The sequence below is a fragment of the Panulirus ornatus genome, chromosome 7, assembly GCF_036320965.1.
Source record: "Panulirus ornatus isolate Po-2019 chromosome 7, ASM3632096v1, whole genome shotgun sequence".
NCBI lineage: Eukaryota > Metazoa > Arthropoda > Malacostraca > Decapoda > Palinuridae > Panulirus > Panulirus ornatus.
In genome coordinates, this window is record NC_092230.1 from 16,919,170 (window position 1) to 16,939,793 (window position 20,624).

General features: G+C 39.7%; 1 protein-coding gene across 6 annotated transcripts in view; it reads right to left on the reverse strand.

Annotated features, from left to right (window-relative positions):
* Positions 1–20,624, reverse strand: part of LOC139749432 (uncharacterized) — a 457,243-nt gene that overhangs the window by 327,983 nt on the left and 108,636 nt on the right. For all 6 annotated transcript variants that reach the window (XM_071663280.1, XM_071663279.1, XM_071663278.1 and 3 more), the window contains one exon: positions 14,961–15,024. In XM_071663280.1, coding sequence (XP_071519381.1) covers positions 14,961–15,024 — 64 coding nt within the window. The remainder of the gene's footprint in view (positions 1–14,960; positions 15,025–20,624) is intronic.

The following is a 20,624-nucleotide window of genomic DNA, read 5'->3' on the forward strand; positions in this document are numbered from 1 at the left end:
TGTATGGTTGCGAGGCGTGGGCTATGGATAGAGTTGTGCGCAGGAGGATGGATGTGCTGGAAATGAGATGTTTGAGGACAATGTGTGGTGTGAGGTGGTTTGATCGAGTGAGTAACGTAAGGGTAAGAGAGATGTGTGGAAATAAAAAGAGCGTGGTTGAGAGAGCAGAAGAGGGTGTTTTGAAGTGGTTTGGGCACATGGAGAGGATGAGTGAGGAAAGCTTGACCAAGAGGATATATGTGTCGGAGGTGGAGGGAACAAGGAGAAGAGGGAGACCAAATTGGAGGTGGAAAGATGGAGTGAAAAAGATTTTGTGTGATCGGGGCCTGAACATGTAGGAGGGTGAAAGGAGGGCAAGGAATAGAGTGAATTGGAGCGATGTGGTATACCGGGGTTGACGTGCTGTCAGTGGATTGAATCAAGGCATGTGAAGCGTCTGGGGTAAACCATGGAAAGCTGTGTAGGTATGTATATTTGCGTGTGTGGACGTATGTATATACATGTGTATGGGGGGGGTTGGGCCATTTTCTTTCGCCTGTTTCCTTGCGCTACCTCGCAAATGCGGGAGACAGCGACAAAGTATAATAATATAATAATAATAATAATAATATATATATTTTTTTTTTTTTTTTTTTATACTATTCGCCATTTCCGCGATAGCGAGGTAGCGTTAAGAACAGAGGACTGGGCCCCTGAGGGAATACCCTCACCTGGCCCCCTTCTCTGTTCCCTCTTTTGGAAAAAAAAAAAAAAAAAAAAAAAAAAAAAAAAAAAAGATCATGAGAGGCAAGTGTTTTGGGAGCAGCTGAATGAGTGTGTTAGTGGTTTTGATGCACGAGACCGGGTTATAGTGATGGGTGATTTGAATGCAAAGGTGAGTAATGTGGCAGTTGAGGGAATAATTGGTATACATGGGGTGTTTAGTGTTGTAAATGGAAATGGTGAAGAGCTTGTAGATTTATGTGCTGAAAAAGGACTGATGATTGGAAATACCTGGTTGAAAAAGCGAGATATACATAAGTATACTTATGTAAGTAGGAGAGATGGCCAGAGAGCGTTATTGGATTATGTGTTAATTGACAGGCGCGTGAAAGAGAGACTTTTGGATGTTAATGTGCTGAGAGGTGCAACTGGAGGGATGTCTGATCATTATCTTGTGGAGGCTAAGGTGAAGTTTTGTATGGGTTTTCAGAAAAGAAGAGTGAATGTTGGGGTGAAGAGGGTGGTGAGAGTAAGTGAGCTTGGGAAGGAGACTTGTGTGAGGAAGTACCAGGAGAGACTGAGTACAGAATGGAAAAAGGTGAGAACAATGGAAGTAAGGGGAGTGGGGGAGGAATGGGATGTATTTAGGGAATCAGTAATGGATTGCGCAAAAGATGCTTGTGGCATGAGAAGAGTGGGAGGTGGGTTGATTAGAAAGGGTAGTGAGTGGTGGGATGAAGAAGTAAGAGTATTAGTGAAAGAGAAGAGAGAGGCATTTGGACGATTTTTACAGGGAAAAAATGAAATTGAGTGGGAGATGTATAAAAGAAAGAGACAGGAGGTCAAGAGAAAGGTGCAAGAGGTGAAAAAAAGGGCAAATGAGAGTTGGGGTGAGAGAGTATCATTAAATTTTAGGGAGAATAAAAAGATGTTCTGGAAGGAGGTAAATAAAGTGCATAAAACAAGGGAGCAAATGGGAACTTCAGTGAAGGGCGCAAATGGGGAGGTGATAACAAGTAGTGGTGATGTGAGAAGGAGATGGAGTGAGTATTTTGAAGGTTTGTTGAATGTGTTTGATGATAGAGTGGCAGATATAGGGTGTTTTGGTCGAGGTGGTGTGCAAAGTGAGAGGGTTAGGGAAGATGATTTGGTAAACAGAGAAGAGGTAGTAAAAGCTTTGCGGAAGATGAAAGCCGGCAAGGCAGCAGGTTTGGATGGTATTGCAGTGGAATTTATTAAAAAAGGGGGTGACTGTATTGTTGACTGGTTGGTAAGGTTATTTAATGTATGTATGACTCATGGTGAGGTGCCTGAGGATTGGCGGAATGCGTGCATAGTGCCATTGTACAAAGGCAAAGGGGATAAGAGTGAGTGCTCAAATTACAGAGGTATAAGTTTGTTGAGTATTCCTGGTAAATTATATGGGAGGATATTGATTGAGAGGGTGAAGGCATGTACAGAGCATCAGATTGGGGAAGAGCAGTGTGGTTTCAGAAGTGGTAGAGGATGTGTGGATCAGGTGTTTGCTTTGAAGAATGTATGTGAGAAATACTTAGAAAAGCAAATGGATTTGTATGTAGCATTTATGGATCTGGAGAAGGCATATGATAGAGTTGATAGAGATGCTCTGTGGAAGGTATTAAGAATATATGGTGTGGGAGGCAAGTTGTTAGAAGCAGTGAAAAGTTTTTATCGAGGATGTAAGGCATGTGTACGTGTAGGAAGAGAGGAAAGTGATTGGTTCTCAGTGAATGTAGGTTTGCGGCAGGGGTGTGTGATGTCTCCATGGTTGTTTAATTTGTTTATGGATGGGGTTGTTAGGGAGGTGAATGCAAGAGTTTTGGAAAGAGGGGCAAGTATGAAGTCTGTTGGGGATGAGAGAGCTTGCGAAGTGAGTCAGTTGTTGTTTGCTGATGATACAGCACTGGTGGCTGATTCATGTGAGAAACTGCAGAAGCTGGTGACTGAGTTTGGTAAAGTGTGTGAAAGAAGAAAGTTAAGAGTAAATGTGAATAAGAGCAAGGTTATTAGGTACAGTAGGGTTGAGGGTCAAGTCAATTGGGAGGTGAGTTTGAATGGAGAAAAACTGGAGGAAGTGAAGTGTTTTAGATATCTGGGAGTGGATCTGGCAGCGGATGGAACCATGGAAGCGGAAGTGGATCATAGGGTGGGGGAGGGGGCGAAAATTCTGGGAGCCTTGAAGAATGTGTGGAAGTCGAGAACATTATCTCGGAAAGCAAAAATGGGTATGTTTGAAGGAATAGTGGTTCCAACAATGTTGTATGGTTACGAGACGTGGGCTATGGATAGAGTTGTGCGGAGGAGGATGGATGTGCTGGAAATGAGATGTTTGGGGACAATATGTGGTGTGAGGTGGTTTGATCGAGTAAGTAACGTAAGGGTAAGAGAGATGTGTGGAAATAAAAAGAGCGTGGTTGAGAGAGCAGAAGAGGGTGTTTTGAAATGGTTCGGGCACATGGAGAGAATGAGTGAGGAAAGATTGACCAAGAGAATATATGTGTCGGAGGTGGAGGGAACGAGGAGAAGAGGGAGACCAAATTGGAGGTGGAAAGATGGAGTGAAAAAGATTTTGTGTGATCGGGGCCTGAACATGCAGGAGGGTGAAAGGAGGGCAAGGAATAGAGTGAATTGGAGCGATGTGGTATACCGGGGTTGACGTGCTGTCAGTGGATTGAATCAAGGCATGTGAAGCGTCTGGGGTAAACCATGGAAAGCTGTGTAGGTATGTATATCTGCGTGTGCGGACGTATGTATATACATGTGTATGGGGGTGGGTTGGGCCATTTCTTTCGTCTGTTTCCTTGCGTTACCTCGCAAACGCGGGAGACAGCGACAAAGCAAAAAAGAAAAAAAAAAAAAAAAAAAAAATATATACACACACACAGACATATACATATATACACATGTACATAATTCATACTGTCTGCCCTTATTTATTCCCGTTGCCACCCCGCCACACATGAAATGAAAACCCCTCACCCCACATGTGCGCTAGGTAGCACTAGGAAAAGACAACAAAGGCCACATTAGTTCACACTCAGTCTCTAGCTGTCATGTATAATGCACCGAAACCACAGCCCCCTTTCCACATCCAGGCCCCAAAAGACTTTCCATGGTTTACCCCAGATACTTCACATGCCCTGGTTCAATCCACTGACAGCATGTCGACCCCAGTATACCACATCGTTCCAATTCACTCTATTCCTTGCACGCCTTTCACCCTCCTGCATGTTCAGGCCCTGATCACTTAAAATCTTTTTCACTCCATCTTTCCACCTCCAATTTGGTCTCCCACTTCTCATTCCCTCCACCACTGACACATATATCCTCTTTGTCAATCTTTCCTCACTCATTCTCTCCATGTGACCAAACCATTTCAAAACACCCTCTTCTGCTCTCCCAACCACACTATCTTTATTACCACACAACTCTCTTACCCTTTCATTACTTACTCAATCAAACAACCTCACACCACATATTGTCCTCAAACATCTTGTTTCCATCACATCCATCCTCTTTCACACAACTCTATCAATGGCTCACGCCTCGCAACCATACAACATTGTTGGAACCACTATTCCTTCAAACATACCCATTTTTGCTTTCCATGATAAAGTTCTCAACTTCCACACATTCTTCAACGCTCCCACAACTTTCACCCCCTCCCCCACCCTATGATTCACTACCTCTTCCATGGTTCCATATGCTGCCAAATCCACTTCCAGATATCTAAAACACTTCACTTCCTCCAGTTTTTCTCCATTCAAACTTACCTCCCAGTTAACTTGTTCCTCAACCCTACTGTACCCAATGACCTTGCTCTTATTCACATTTACTCTCAGCTTTCTTCTTTTACACACTTTACCAAACTCAGTCACCAGTTTCTGCAGTTTCTCACCCGAATCAGCCACCAGCACTGTATCATCAGCGAACAACAACTGACTCACTTTCCAAGCTCTCTCATCCACAACAGACTGCATACTTGCCCCTCTTTCCAAAACTCTTGCATTCATCTCCCTAACAACTCCATCCATAAACAAATTAAACAACCATGGAGACATCACGCACCCCTGCTGCAAACCAACATTCACTGAGAACCAATCACTTTCCTCTCTTCCTACACGTACACATGCCTTACATCCTCGACAAAAACTTTTCACTGCTTCTAACAACTTACCTCCCACACCATATATTCTTAATACCTTCCACAGAGCATCTCTATCAACTCTATCATATGCCTTCTCCAGACCCATAAATGCTACATACAAATCCATTTGCTTTCTTAAGTATTTCTCACATACATTTTTCAAAGCAAACACCTGATCCACACATCCTCTATCACTTCTGAAACCACACTCCTCTTCCCCAATCTGATGCTCTGTGCATGCCTTCACCCTCTCAATCAATACACTCACATATAATTTCCCAGGAATGCTCAACAAACTTATATCTCTGTAATTTGAGCACTCACTCTTATTCCTTTAGCCTTTGTACAATGGCATTATGCAAGCATTTCGCCAATCCTCATGCACCTCACCATGAGTCATACATACATTAAATAACCTTACCAACCAGTCAACAATACAGTCACCCTCTTTTCTAACAAATTCTACTGCAATACCATCCAAACCCGCTGCCTTGCCGGCTTTCATCTTCTGCAAAGCTTTTACTACCTCTTCTCTGTTTACCAAATCATTCTCCCTAACCCTCTCACTTTGCACACCACCTCGACCAAAACACCCTATATCTCCCAATCTATCATCAAACACATTCAACAAACCTTCAAAATACTCACTCCATCTCCTTCTCACATCACCACTAATTGTTATCACCTCCCCTTCAGCCCCCATCACTGATGTTCCCTTGTCTTATGCACTTTATATACCTCCTTCCAAAACATCTTTTTATTTTCCCTAAAATTTAATGATATTCTCTCACCCCAACTTTCATTTGCCCTCTTTTTTGCCTCTTGCACCTTTCTCTTGACCTCCTGCCTCTTTCTTTTATACATCTCCCACCAATCTGCATTATTTCCCTGCAAAAATTGTCCAAATGCCTCTCGTCTCTTTCACTAATAATCTTACCTCTTCATCCCACCATCCACTACCCTTTCTAATCTGTCCACCTCCCATGCTTCTCATGCCACAAGCATCTTTTGCACAAGCTATCACTGCTTCCCTAGATACATCCCATTCCTCCCCCACTCCCCTTACCTCCTTTGTTCTCACCTTTTTCCATTCTGTAATCAGTCTTTCCTGGTACTTCCTCACACAAGTCTCCTTCCCAAGCTCACTTACTCTCACCACTCTCTTCACCCCAACATTCTCTCTTCTTTTCTGAAAACCTCTACAAATCTTCACCTTCATCTCTAAAAGATAATGATCAGACATCCCTCCAGTTGTACCTCTCAGCACATTAAGATCCAAAAGTCTTTCTTTCGCGCGCCTATCAATTAACACATAATCCAATAACGCTCTCTGGCAATCTCTCCTACTTACATTCGTATACTTATGTATATCTCTCTTTTTAAACCAGGTATTCCCAATCACCAGTCCCTTTTCAGCACATAAATCTACAAGCTCTTCGCCATTTCCATTTACAACACTGAACACCCCATGTACACCAATTATTCCCTCAATTGTCACATTACTCACCTTTGCATTCAAATCACCCATCACTATAACCCAGTCTCATGCATCAAAACTACTAACGCACTCATTCAGCTGCTCCCAAAACACTTGCCTCTCATGCTCTTTCTTCTCATGCCCAGGTGCATATGCACCAATAATCACCCATCTCTCTCCATCCATTTTCAGTTTTACCCATATCAATCTAGAGTTTACTTTCTTACACTCTATCACATACTGCCACCACTCCTGTTTCAGGAGTAGTGCTACTCCTTCCCTTGCTCTTGTCCTCTCACTAACCCCTGACTTCACTCCCAGAACATTCCCAAACCACTCTTTCCCTTTACCCTTGAGCTTTGTTTCACATCCAGGTTCCTTTCCTCAAACATACTACCTATCTCTTCTTTTTTCTCATCTTGGTTACATCCACAAACTTTAGACACCCCAATGTGAGCCTTCAAGGAGGTTGAGCACTCTCCATGTGACTCCTTCTTCTGTTTCCCCTTTTAAAAAGTTAAAATACAAGGAGGGGAGGGTTTCTAGCCCCCCGCTCCCGTCCTCTTCAGTCGCCTTCTACGACACATGAGGAATGCATGGGAAGTATTCTTTCTCCCCCATCCCCAGGGATAAGAGAATATATTAGATTTAATTCTAATTACAAATGAGGATGTTATTAACAATGCCGAAATCATGGAAAAGTTCAGTATTACTGATCACTGGCAAATTACTTTGCAGTTAACTTTTACCACTGCCTGTAATGCTGGACAATATAAGGGCCACAAAAAATATCAAGTTAAAGACTTTCAAATTCTAAATATCTTCACATTGCTCTTGCCAGACAAACTTAGGATGATATAAATGAAAGTGATATGGTCGTAGTTTGGTCGTAGTTTTAATAAAACATTCAAAGCAATAGAGGAATCATAAGTGCCAACTCATAAAAGACAGTCTTTTTCCAATACAATGCTAAAATAGTGGAATGATGACATAAAGAAGAGTCTGCTGTCTATGAAAGCAGCACATAAGAAGCCCAGAGACCAATAACTAGCTTGATAAAGCAGATTATATAAGTCTGCATAGAGAAACTAAGAGACTTATACATCAAAGTTCACATCAGTATGAAACGTATACAGATGAACCCTGACTTACGATAGTTTGACTCATGAGTTTTCGACTTATGAGCTTTTACCTTTATGATGGCGAGTTATTCAACACTTTACTGTAAAACAGGCTTTGTGTTAGATGGTTTTGTCCAACTGTAGGCTAATGTAAGTGCTCTGAAAATGTTTAAGGTAGGCTGGGCTAAGCTATGATGTTCAGTAGGTTAGATTTATAGTCTTAAATGTATTTTCAACTTACGATGGGTTGTCAAAGTGTAGCCCCATCGAAAGTTGAGGAGCATCTGTACTGATGAAAACAGCAAAAGAAACCCAAAAATGTTTTAAGGGTATGTTTGAAGCAAGAGTCATCATTCAGTCAATTGGCCCATTAATAATTGAAAATGGTGATTCGATTCACAACAATAAAGACATGGCAAAGATTTCAAATTCTTTGTCACACTGTATTTACAACTGAAGATGCTGCTCACATCCTTAATCCAGCTTTAATGCAAAGAGACGAAAACATTTCAAGATACTTCGATGTAAGTGTTGAAGGTACAATATCAACATAATATGAATAAAGAAAAATAAAGCAGCAGACCCAGATTAGATTTATCCGAGGACAATGAAAGAGGTGAAAAATGAGGTAGTTAAACCTTTGACTATTCTCTTCTATAAATCATTTGCTAAGGGGTAAGTCCCAAAGGAAAGAAAGCTTCTTAATGTAACACCCATTTTCAAAAAAAGGTATTAAATCACCACCAGAAAATTATCACCCAATCAGCTTAAAGTCTGTAACTGGTAAACTCTTGAAAAAAATCACTTGAGATAAGATTGTAAAGCATTTAGAGGACTTCCACTTAATAAATGACTTGCAACATGGCTTTTGACAAAATCATTCATGTCTCATAAATGTGCCTGATTTCTTTACTGATATACTCAACATGTATGACAAAAGTAAAGCAGTTGATGTTATCTATTTACATTTTCAAAAGGCATTCAATAAAGTTCCACATCAAAGGTTTCTAACTTAAGTCAAATGGTATAGATGGGGGTGTACTTAAGTGGTTAGAAAATTGGTTAAGTGACCATAAACAAAGAGTTGTGATTAATGGTCAAGCCTCAGAATGGTTAAACATAACAATTGGTACACAACAAGGATCAGTCTTGGGAATGTTTCTCTTGTTCATACACATTGATGATACTAATAATGGGTTGCATTGTAAAATATTGAAATTCTCAAATGTTACTAAGTTCAGAAAAAAATCTACAACATAACTTGAACATCTGCAGCTTTAAACAAACATAGACAAGGTGATGGACTGACCTCATAAATGGCAAATGAATTCTAATATTATAAAGTGCAAAGTTTTACGTGTCAGTAGTAGAAATGAAAAGGCAAGCTACAATATGAATTCTGCTGAACTGTAAAAGGTAAATGAGGGAAAAGACTGGTGTAATAATCTCTGGTGATCTACAGTCAAGTAAAAAGTACACAGAAGCAGTTAAGAAGGCAAACAAAATTACTGGATTCATAGGTAGGGCAACAGAATTTAAGTCCATGGAAATTATCCTTACTCTTTAAAAGTCAGTCATGTGTCCCCATCTCGATTATTGTGAACAGTTTTGGTCATCCTACTTGAGGAAAGACATAGACAGAATGGAAAGAGTACAACAGAGATAAGATACCAAGATGATTCCTGGAATGAGAATCAAATCCTATGAAGCCAATTAAACAAATCTATTTAGTATAGAAAAGAGAAGGTTAAGGAATGATCTGATAGTCATTCAAAATTATCAAAGGCTTCGATAATCTCAATATAACAAATTACATAGGGATACATTCATATGATTTCACTTGTAGTAAGAGTTACAAACTACTTCGAATGAGGCTAAATATTTTTTCTTCTTCAGGTTTCTTACTATATGGAATGATTTACATCTTAGAGTGGTTGAATGCAGTACCAAAGATACGTATAAGAATAGACTTGATAAATGTTTTGCTTCAAAACCAAAATAGATATCATATGAGCCTCCTTAGCTATGCAAAAAGGGACCAAATGGTCTGTTGCTGTTTGAATTATTCAGTACTTCTTTTCATATCATGAACATACAGAGGAGAGAAAATTTTTAAGCCAAATAACAAATGGAATGATACTGAGATCAACTGCAACAAGACACAGACAATTTATGATGAATAAGTTCGATGTACATTTTTATTCTAATTTTGCTTTGTCGCTGTCTCCTGCGTTTGCGAGGTAGCACAAGGAAACAGACGAAAAAAATGGCCCAACCCACCCACATACACATGTATATACATACACGTCCACACACGAAAATATGCATACCTATACATCTCAATGTACACATATATATACACACACAGATATATACATATATACACATGTACATAATTCATGCTGTCTGCCTTTATTTATTCCCATCGCCACCTCGCCACACATGGAATAACATCCCCCTCCCCCCTCATGTGTGCGAGGTAGCGCTAGGAAAAGACAACAAAGGCCCCATTCGTTCACACTCAGTCTCTAGCTGTCATGTAATAATGCCCGAAACCACAGCTCCCTTTCTACATCCAGGCCCCACAGAACTTTCCATGGTTTACCCCAGACGCTTTATATGTCCTGATTCAATCCAGTGACAGCACGTCAACCCCGGTATACCACATCGATCCAATTCACTCCATTCTATGCCCGCCTTTCACCCTCCTGCATGTACAGGCCCCGATCACTCAAATTCTTTTTCACTCCATCTTTCCACCTCCAATTTGGTCTCCCACTTCTCCTCATTCCCTCCACCTCTGACACATATATCCTCTTGGTCAATCTTTCCTCACTCATTCTCTCCATGTGACCAAACCATTTCAAAACACCCTCTTCTGCTCTCTCAACCACGCTCTTTTTATTTCCACACATCTCACTTACCCTTACATTACTTACTCGATCAAACCACCTCACACCACATATTGTCCTCAAACATCTCATTTCCAGCACATCCACCCTCCTGCACACAACTCTATCCATAGCCCACGCCTCGCAACCATACAATATTGTTGGAATCACTATTCCTTCAAACATACCCATTTTTGCTTTCCGAGATAATGTTCTCGACTTCCACACATTCTTCAAGGCTCCCAGAATTTTCGCCTCCTCCCCCACCCTATGGTTCACTTCTGCTTCCATAGTTCCATCTAATGCCAGATCCACTCCCAGATATCTAAAACACTTTACTTCCTCCAGTTTTTCTCCATTCAGAGTTACCTCCCAATTGACTTGACCCTCAACCCTACTGTACCTAATAACCTTGCTCTTATTCACATTTACTCTTAACTTTCTTCTTTCACACACTTTACCAAACTCAGTCACCAGCTTCTGCAGTTTCTTACATGAATCAGCCACCACCGCTGTATCATCAGCGAACAACAACTGACTCACTTCCCAAGCTATCTCTTCCCCAACAGACTGCATACTTGCCCCTCTTTCCAAAACTTGCATTCACCTCCCTGACAACCCCATCCATAAACAAATTAATCAACCATGGAGACATCACACACCTCTGCCGCAAACCTACATTCACTGAGAACGAATCACTTTCCTCTCTTCCTACACGTACACATGCCTTACATCCTCCATAAAAACTTTTCACTGCTTCTAACAACTTGCCTCCCACACCATATATTTTTAGTACCTTCCACAGAGCATCTCTATCAACTCTATCATATGCCTTCTCCAGATCCATAAATGCTACATACAAATCCATTTGCTTTTCTAAGTATTTCTCACATACATTCTTCAAAGCAAACACCTGATCCACACATCCTCTACCACTTCTGAAACCACACTGCTCTTCCCCAATCTGATGCTCTGTACATGCCTTCACCCTCTCAATCAATACCCTCCCATATAATTTACCAGGCATACTCAACAAGCTTATACCTCTGTAATTTGAGCACTCACTCTTATCCCCTTTGCCTTTGTACAATGGCACTATGCAAGCATTCTGCCAATCCTCAGGCACCTCACCATGAATCATACATACATTAAATAACCTTACCAACCAGTCAACAATACAGTCACCCCTTTTTTTATAAATTCCATTGCAATACCATCCAAACCTGCTGCCTTGCCGGCATATAGGGAGTAAACCAGAATACTGTGCTTTATGGTAATCTGAGAGGCTGAATGAATTAAATGAAACAGTGAGAATATAGGAATATTTCATAAGTAGGATTAATGTTATGAGGCATATATACTAAACTGAATGACTGAAAGAGCTAGAGCTTCAGAGTCTTGAACAACAGGAGAAATATATGATGATATATGTCTGGCAACAAATATATGGAATAAAAAAAAACAATGTTTTGAACTAAAAACAACCAGGAAGGGATGGTACAGAATCATTAAGAGTAATTCTTGGAAACATGCCAAAACAGAATAAGAAAAAGATGTCAGAATGCCCCCAAGAAGCAGGAACAATAATTTAATGCAATACTGATTGATCTACGAAACCAAAACGGGGTAACTACATAAACGTTTTAAAGAAGATTAATTTCTTGGTTGAAGACAATACCAAATGAATCTAAAACAGATAACTATGCCTGAGGAGTAGCTGGTGAAAAAAGTAACATTATACAATGACCTACATAGGGATAAATTCTTCTGATTTTACTTATATTAATGATTACAAACTTGTGGGCAAGCTTTGTACTTTGAATGAGGTGAAATAATTTTTCAACAGGATTGTAATGCATGGAATAATTTATCAGAGAATATGAAAACAGTACCATAGACACATTTAATAACAGACCTGAAAATATTTTGCTTCAAATCCTTGACTGAAATCATTTGTGCCACCTTAAGTACATGAAAACTTTATATTATTTGTCTGTTTTAAATATGTATGTATTTCTACAGTTACCACACTGATCTATGATTTCTATATTGCTTCCACTATCACAAACAGCGTTGAAAGGACCCAATGGTCTGTTGCTGTTTGAATTTCACTGTATTCCCTTGTAAGCATGAAAAGCGAAAGGAAGTGAAGAGGCAGTTGCAAGAAACATCATTCATCAACAGGGAAGTCAAGTGGTAAGAGCAATACACTAGCCCTTCCACCATGGCAAAAATTTTTTTGTACCTCTTTGCACATATGTCTTACTCCATAAAAATTCCTTACTGATTCAAATAGCTTTCCTCACCACACTATACATTCATATCACCTTGCAAATGCATCTCCATCAACATTATCATATGCTTTCTCCAAATCCATACAACATACAAATTCTTCTCTCTCTCTGGGTACTTCTCACAGAAATCCATCAGTGAAAACACCCAATCTGCATCCTCTGCCAATCTGAAACCTCACTGTCCCTCCCCAATCTGATGCTTTGTGCATGCCACTACCTCTTCAATCACTACTCTTCCACAGACCTTACTAGGTACATTCAACACACTAATATCTCTGTAATCTGAACATTTTACATTTGTTCCCCTTGTCATTATACTGTGGCACTATATAGGCATTCTGCCAATCCTCAGGCACATCACTAAGATCCATACATACAATGAAAATACTAACCAGGCAATCAAAAATACAGACACCCCTTTCTTAAGACATTCAATTAAGATATCATCCACTCTAGCTGCCTTGCCACATTTCATCTTACACAAGGCCTTTACCGCCTTCTCTCTTTTCACCAAACCACTTGCCGTGGCTCTAACTTCACATGCTTCCCTGACCTAATCACCCCACATCTGCCATTCTAAAGCCTTCAATAGCCCTTCAAAAGACTCCCTTAAACTCTTTTTCACATTGTCTCCGCCTGGTACCTTTTCCCCATTTGCCCCTTTCACTAATACTCCCATTTGTTCTCTTGTTATTCTCACAATATTACCCTCCTTCCAAAACATTTTCTTATTTTCCATGAAGTTTGCTGATAATCAACTACATTCTCATGTGACCTCTTTCTCAGCCCATACACCTTCCTCTTGAACTCCTGCTGCTTTCTCTTGAACATACCCTAATCACTTGCACTCCTACCCTGCAAATAACACCCATACACCTCTCTTATCTTTTTCCATAGCAACTTTATCAACCCACCCCTCACTCCCCTTTTCTCACCTGTCCACTCTCACACCTTATGCATGCCACATAGTTCTCTCACACATGTAAGCAGTGCATCCCCTATTACTCCTCACCCACTCCCCTTGCTTCATTTACTCTCACCTTTTGCCATTCTACACTCAATCTCTCCAGGTACCACTTCAGACAACCTTCTCATGTAAGCTTGTTCTCTTTCACCACCCTCATTCCACCCATACCTTTCCCTCTTTTCCTAAAGCCTCTACTAACCATCATCCTCACCTCTGCCAAGTAATGATCATACCATCCACCAACTGCATCTCTCAGGACATTCAATCCAAGTTTCTTTTTTGCACCTAACATTTAGTTTGTAAACTAACAATGATCACTTTCCATCACCCTTACCCTTTCAAGTATATTCATGTTATGTCCCTCTTTTAAAAACATCAGGTATTTCTAAGCAGCAGCCCTTTTTCGGCACACAACTTGACCAAGTTACTTCAGCATACAACTCCATAAGCTGTTCACCATTTCCATTTACAACACTGGATACCCCATGTCCTCCAATTACACCCTCTACTGCCACACTACCAACTTTAGCATTCACAATACCCATCACTAATACTCAATCGCTTGCTTCAAAACTACTGACACTCAACTCCCGAAAAACTCAACTCTTTTCCTTAGTCCTCTCAATTCCATGTACATATGCATTCAAAATCCACCTTCATTTTCACCAACAAGCTAGGTTTTCATATCCTTACACTCTGTCATACATTCCCACAACCTCACCTTCAACAGCAGTGGTTCCCTTAGCTCTAACCCTCATATTAACCCCTGATTTTACTCCTAAGATATTCCTAATCCATTCCTCCATCTAACCATAAGATTTCTTTATCTAAGAGCAAAGAACATAAAGGTTCTTCTCCTAAAATATATTACATTCTATCCTTTCTTCTGATCTTGGTTACACCACATATATTTAGACACCTGAACCTAAGCCTTTGTGGTGGATGAAGACTTCTTGCTAGGCTCCTGTTTCAGCTTTTAAGTTATAAAATACAATGATGAAAGGGTTCCCATCCCCAGCTCCTCCTCCTTTCAGTCACCATCTATGATGCAAGAAAAACTTGAGAGGTATTCTTTTTCCCCTATCCCAGGGTACATGGGAGAATATGTAAATATATACTTTATACTTACATGCATTACATATGAATATGATATGAAAAGCAAGGAACCTCAGTGGAAAGATCGAAATCCATGATACAAAAGATCTATAATTTCATCACTATTCGTTCCCAAAGAATTCTGATCGTAGACCTTTTACTTCTGTGATAATATAAGTACATATATAAATGGCTATTTTGTTTACGAGGTTTCATCCATGAATCTTAAAATTCTGGCAAGTTACCTCTGTGACTATGGCTATCCTTCCCTCCGTCTTTGGCTGACCGCGATCCCTCCGTCTGATTCACCTGTGGAAACAAGAGGGAAAAACGTGATTTCGTGATATATAAAATCAACTCCACTTAAATACTACTGTCACTAAATACATCCTGAAAGGTCATGACTGTTAAGTTCATATTCTGAAGAATGCTCAAGTCCATGAGTGTCATGTTTAACTTAAGCAAGAAAAAGCATAATACACCTATTATCAATGGATCCATTAGTCCATATGACAGTGGAATTGGCACCTTCACCTATATATTCTCCATTTTGGTTTGGAGTTCCTATTGGGAACAAATTGAATGTATTCACAGCTACAATAATAAAACTGAAATAATATTTTCTACGATTGATAATTCTCTCATGATAGCTGACACAGTATAGGTAAAAAACATATCAGACCGTGACCACCTTGAATGAAAGGACAAATTATTGAGAAAAAAGACTGGGAAGACATAAAAGTAACCTCCTTAGGTGATTGAAGACACGACTCTTAGAAGTGAATATGTTGTAGGAGGAAGGGAAGATGAGGCAAAAAAGATAATTACAGAGTTGTGCTGTTTGGGAAATGGAGGAGGTATCATAATGGTCGACTCTTGAGTGACTGGTTTCCATAAAGAAACTATGGAAAGCAGCAGCCAGTTGCATGCTCTAGGCCTTAGTGCTGGGATAAGAAGAAAGTTAGATGAAGCAGTGGCCAAAGTAATACCTGTAGATGATCAGCAGCATCACAGCAAAAGGAGAAAAATGGTTGAGGAGAGGTGATGGTGGGAGAGGTAAAGTGAAAAGCTCTTTATTCTCTTCTGGCAAACAAAGGAATGGATGAACAGCTACTCCAGATGCAAGCAATACTCAATACTGGTGTTAAAGAGACATCTCTAGATATGAGATAGCTGTTTGCAAGAAAAATAATTGCAGTACCTATACAATGTCCCCTAACTTTTAGGGAGCAAAATGTGCCATGTTCATCATAAGTTTTTTCCAGGATAGTGTGGAGGATATGGTGCTACCCAACATGTGTTCATTATCAAAGGGCTGAAATTAAATAGCAGGAAATAGTAGGACACAAATGAGACTTACAAGAAGATGTGGGTAGATATTGCATTTTGCAATGCTGAATTTCCCCATTCTGAGATGATGCACAGGCGTAAAATCAAGAGAGGATATGTTCAGGAGGATATTAAGAGAACTGCAGTTGAAGGGGAAGAAATTGAGTTGAAGTATGTACAGTGGAGTCATTGGCATAAGAGTAAATAAGGAAAGAGGATGAACCAAGATAATCATTGGAGAGATGAAAGAATGAAGGCAATAAAAAAAAATAGCCCTAACTACTGACAAGAGGGAAAATTTACCCAATCAACAACAACTCTGGAATAACTATGAGGGAAGTTATGCATTAAAGAACAAAGTAGAATAGCCAAAGGAGAGAACTTTAGAAAACAAAGACCTATGCTACACTGTCAAATGCTTTGGAGGTATAAAGTGCTACCACTGATTCATCAACATCCCTGAGAGAGGAGGACCTTAAGTGTTCTGAAGAGAGAATATAACCAATTGACTTTGCTGTATCAGTGGTCTGAAAGAAGGGAATGATAGCAAAAGCATTTTAAAAAAGTATGAGTGAAGGTTTTAAAGATTTTGGGACAGCAGAGGTGAGTGTGATGGGGCAATAGTTAGAAGGGTTAGAACAATCGTCCTTCTTAGGGATGGGCTGCACTAAGGCATACTTTCAAAATGAAGAAAAAGTTTGGGTGTTTCAGCAGAATGAAATGTGCAAGCAGGGATCAGAGCCAGCTTGGGAATACACACCCTTAGGACAGGAGGTATGCCATTCAGACCACATGCCTGATCCAAGTGGAGCTGAGAGAGTACTTTGAAAACCTTTCATAAGAAAAATATACGAAATGGCTTAAGCTTAGTGGGAGAGGGGCTGGAGTGAGGAAGAGATATGAAATTATCTAAGTCTGGTTAAGGAAAACTAAGGTGACAAAGAGTGAAGTTTTATCAGTTAAAGACATAGCTAAAGTTTGACTGGGTTGGAATAGAGGGAAAAACTGCAAAAATTTTTGGAGATGCATTTATGAACCAGAAAGGTTAATCATCTGAAGTGACAAAGAAGCACACTTTCTTTTAACGTAGACATGCATGATTCTATGAAAAACACTTCTGCAATGAAGCTGAGCAAAAATGAAAGCAGAAAGAGATTCAGGAGATAGGAGCAGTTTCATGGTCTTACACTCTCTGTCCCTGATGTGACAGTCATCAGAAAAGAGTGATCAAACAATGACTGAGGAGATGAAGGCTCTGCAGAGGAAACACTGGACTCCATCCCAGATAAGATGATTTCTGCTATGCTGTCAGCACATTTGAAGCATTCCAGCCACCTAAGCAATAATGATCCCACAGAACATTTGCATTAAAGCTGCACAAGAAAGACCATTGAGCCCTCCTAAATTTAGTATTTCATGATGAGGATAAATGGTGGACGTTGAGTTAGAAATGATGGGAATAAGATTGTGATCAAAATACCTGAAGAGGACAGAAATACTGCATCTATGGTGAGAAGAGGTCCAGTGTGTCCAGGAACACATATCAGATGTTTAATCAGTTGTTCCAAATTGTTAAAGAGAGAAAAGGAAATGGTCTAAACTCCACAAGGATCATCTCAAATACTGCTAAGCTAGTCATTCTTCCACACATAACATTTCATGCATAAAGAATTTAAGCATGTGGATCTACAGAGGGAAAAGAAATTTTGAGCAAGGTGGTTTCCAAGTTGGAAAGCTCAAAATCCATACAGTGAACAATAGCTGTTTTGAACTACAGTAAGCACAACCACCACCCTTGGAGTGGAAATAATGATGATGACAAAATCAGGTTTTAAAGTGAAGGGGAGAGGTACCCTTGGACAGCTGTGTTCCAGACAAAAGATCAGAAGAGGAGGTAGATGGATAGTGTTCAGCAAAGACAACATTGGTCCTATGATTGCAAATGTTTCAGAAATGGACAAAGAATGAGCCAGTTGAAAAGCAGTAGTAAAGACTGAAAACATGTCAAATATTTTCAATCTTTACTACTGCTCTCCAACCTGGCTCATTCTCTGTCTGGAGGTAGGTCTGTCACTTGATGCTGGCAAAGGGGCCTTAAAAACATTCAAGCCTCCTCACCAAAGGTACCATTCCAATTCAGTAATTCAGTGCCAGAGAGACATTATATGAATGCACATCTATAAGCTGAATGGGGATTTAGCCAGGAATCTTGAAATTTAGAACAATGTGGTGAATTACATATTGTAAAATGTTATGTGTGGAAGGCAGAGAGAATGTGTTTGTGGATTAAGTTCCAGCAACCCAAGTATAAGTCATGATGAAAAGAAAGACAACAACCTGGGCCTGAGAGGGGAATGTGATAGCCAATGAAGTGTTGGCTCACTATACTGCCACCATTAAATTTCCCAATACCTCCCTGGTCAGCAGCAGGTGCCTGCAACTGACTACCATATCCTATAACACTATAAAGTAATAGCTTGTGTTACAACCTGTCTAGATTTAGACACAAAGTGGATCAGGTCCTTAAAGCTCCTCCACTGCACACATTCTCAGCCAATGGCTAATGTATTATGTACGCAAAGGTCTTCATATCATTACCACATGAACAAGATTTATCTCCCCATTTGAACCTCTACCCTTGCACATAACAATCCTCCATTGATCATCACAAAAAAAAAAAAAAAAATCATTCTTCTAAATCCACTCACTCATTTCATGTCCATCTCTTTTTCGCATTACTTCTTTTCAGAGCAATGAAAGACCCATTTATTAGGATTTTGAATAACCAGAATATGCCATTAACTGGACAGCCATGAGGCTGCCTTGAAGCTTCCCTATAAGTCTCAAGTAAGCAGAAAAAAGTAAAGTTATCAGCAAAAATCTGAAATAAATCCAAACTTTTGCACAACAACCTGAGATATTCACTTATCATCAGTCTTTCCTGTTCATCCTAATTCCACATGGGCTCAGTAAGTTTATGCTGACCACATGGATTTAGAAGTGCCTCACTCTGACTGGCTCGGAGCAGTAGACAGGGTGAAATATTTAGTTACTTTAGTTGAATTCTGTCCTCTCTGAGCTGAAGCAGCAACATCTGAATCTTGTACTGAATAGTAATGTATTCAGTTTTTTTCTCTATTGTACCAACCATATTAATAAAATTTCACCACAACGCCAAAATCCACCAAAAAGCAAAAACATAAACATTTCATAATTGCTAATGCCATTGAGATGCTGCAAAACTTAGATTGGTGACACTAACAGAAAAAAATTACATTGGAAAATCAACATTATATATACCAAAATGCTTCAGTTTAAACAAGTGTGGAAATATCAACAAAGGCAAAAACATGCTAACACTAGACCCCAGTTGTTTAACTTAACCCCCCACAAAAAAAAGAAAAAAAAAAAAAAACAGGTTTGACAAAGTTGTTTATTACAAGTGAAATTGATACACCAAGATCCTGAATGTAGCTAACATTTCTGAAGTGCCTGAAAATCAAATAATCAAAGCAAGTACAAAGCAGCTGTATTGATAAATCAACTAATTACACAATCCTATGATCCCTTTTATGACACCCCTGCTGCATTATGACTGCATTACAATCAGTAGTAGGAGAATGATGGACTCCTTTGGAGTGAGAAATTCCTTAATGAAATTGTACTCCTATCTATTCACTAACAGTGATACAACCTTTCACAGTGATACACCTTTTCACCTATGGTGTATCCACAAGCAGGCAGAGTCTAGTAACAAAGTTATACATTCTGTGATAACAAGCAAGCAGAATCTGGTAACAACATTACACAAATTCAAGAAAAAGTACATCAACAACAGGAAAGTATGTAAGTTCCTCAGTGCATATACTGAAAGCAAAAAACCTATTAAAGTATGTATAGCTTAAACAGCAAAAAAAAAAGGGAGACCAACTTGCAATGCTGAGACTGGCCTTTCATGGATAGCATTACCCAATAACATAGTCTTGCAAAATGGAATCCAGCATTCCTCGGATTAAGTATGCAAACAAAGGGCATCAGTCCTGTTATGCTTCAATTGTTGAAAAGAGCCCTCCAATCAAACCTAGTCATCAGTTGTCCCCTTAAAAAACCTAGGCCACTGTAGAAAATCACAGTCAGATTTAAAGCTTAAAGAGCTGACAAGAAATAGTACAGTGCAATGAGATACTTTCAAGTTCTGGTTCAGCACTACATTTTTCAACTCAGCTCAAGATCAAGTTAAAGATATGGCAATCCTTTGAAAAGAAATGAAGGCATTCCTGCATAATATGCTTGCTATGATGGCAGAATAAGATACAAGCTCTCATTCACACAACTAAATCTCAGAAACAGAGTACAGATGAGGGAAGTGAAAAGAGAGGAGAATTGCATCAGCTTACACAGGGACCTAAATAGACTCCAAAGTTGGTCTGGTACATGGCTGACGAAATTCAAGTAATGAGGATGGGACAAAGTGAAAGAAGCTTGATTATTATCTAGTAGGAAATAAGCTTCAAGATTGTGCGTAAGTGTGAGAAGGATTTGAGGGTCAACATTGTGCCTAAACTGTCATCAGAGTCCTA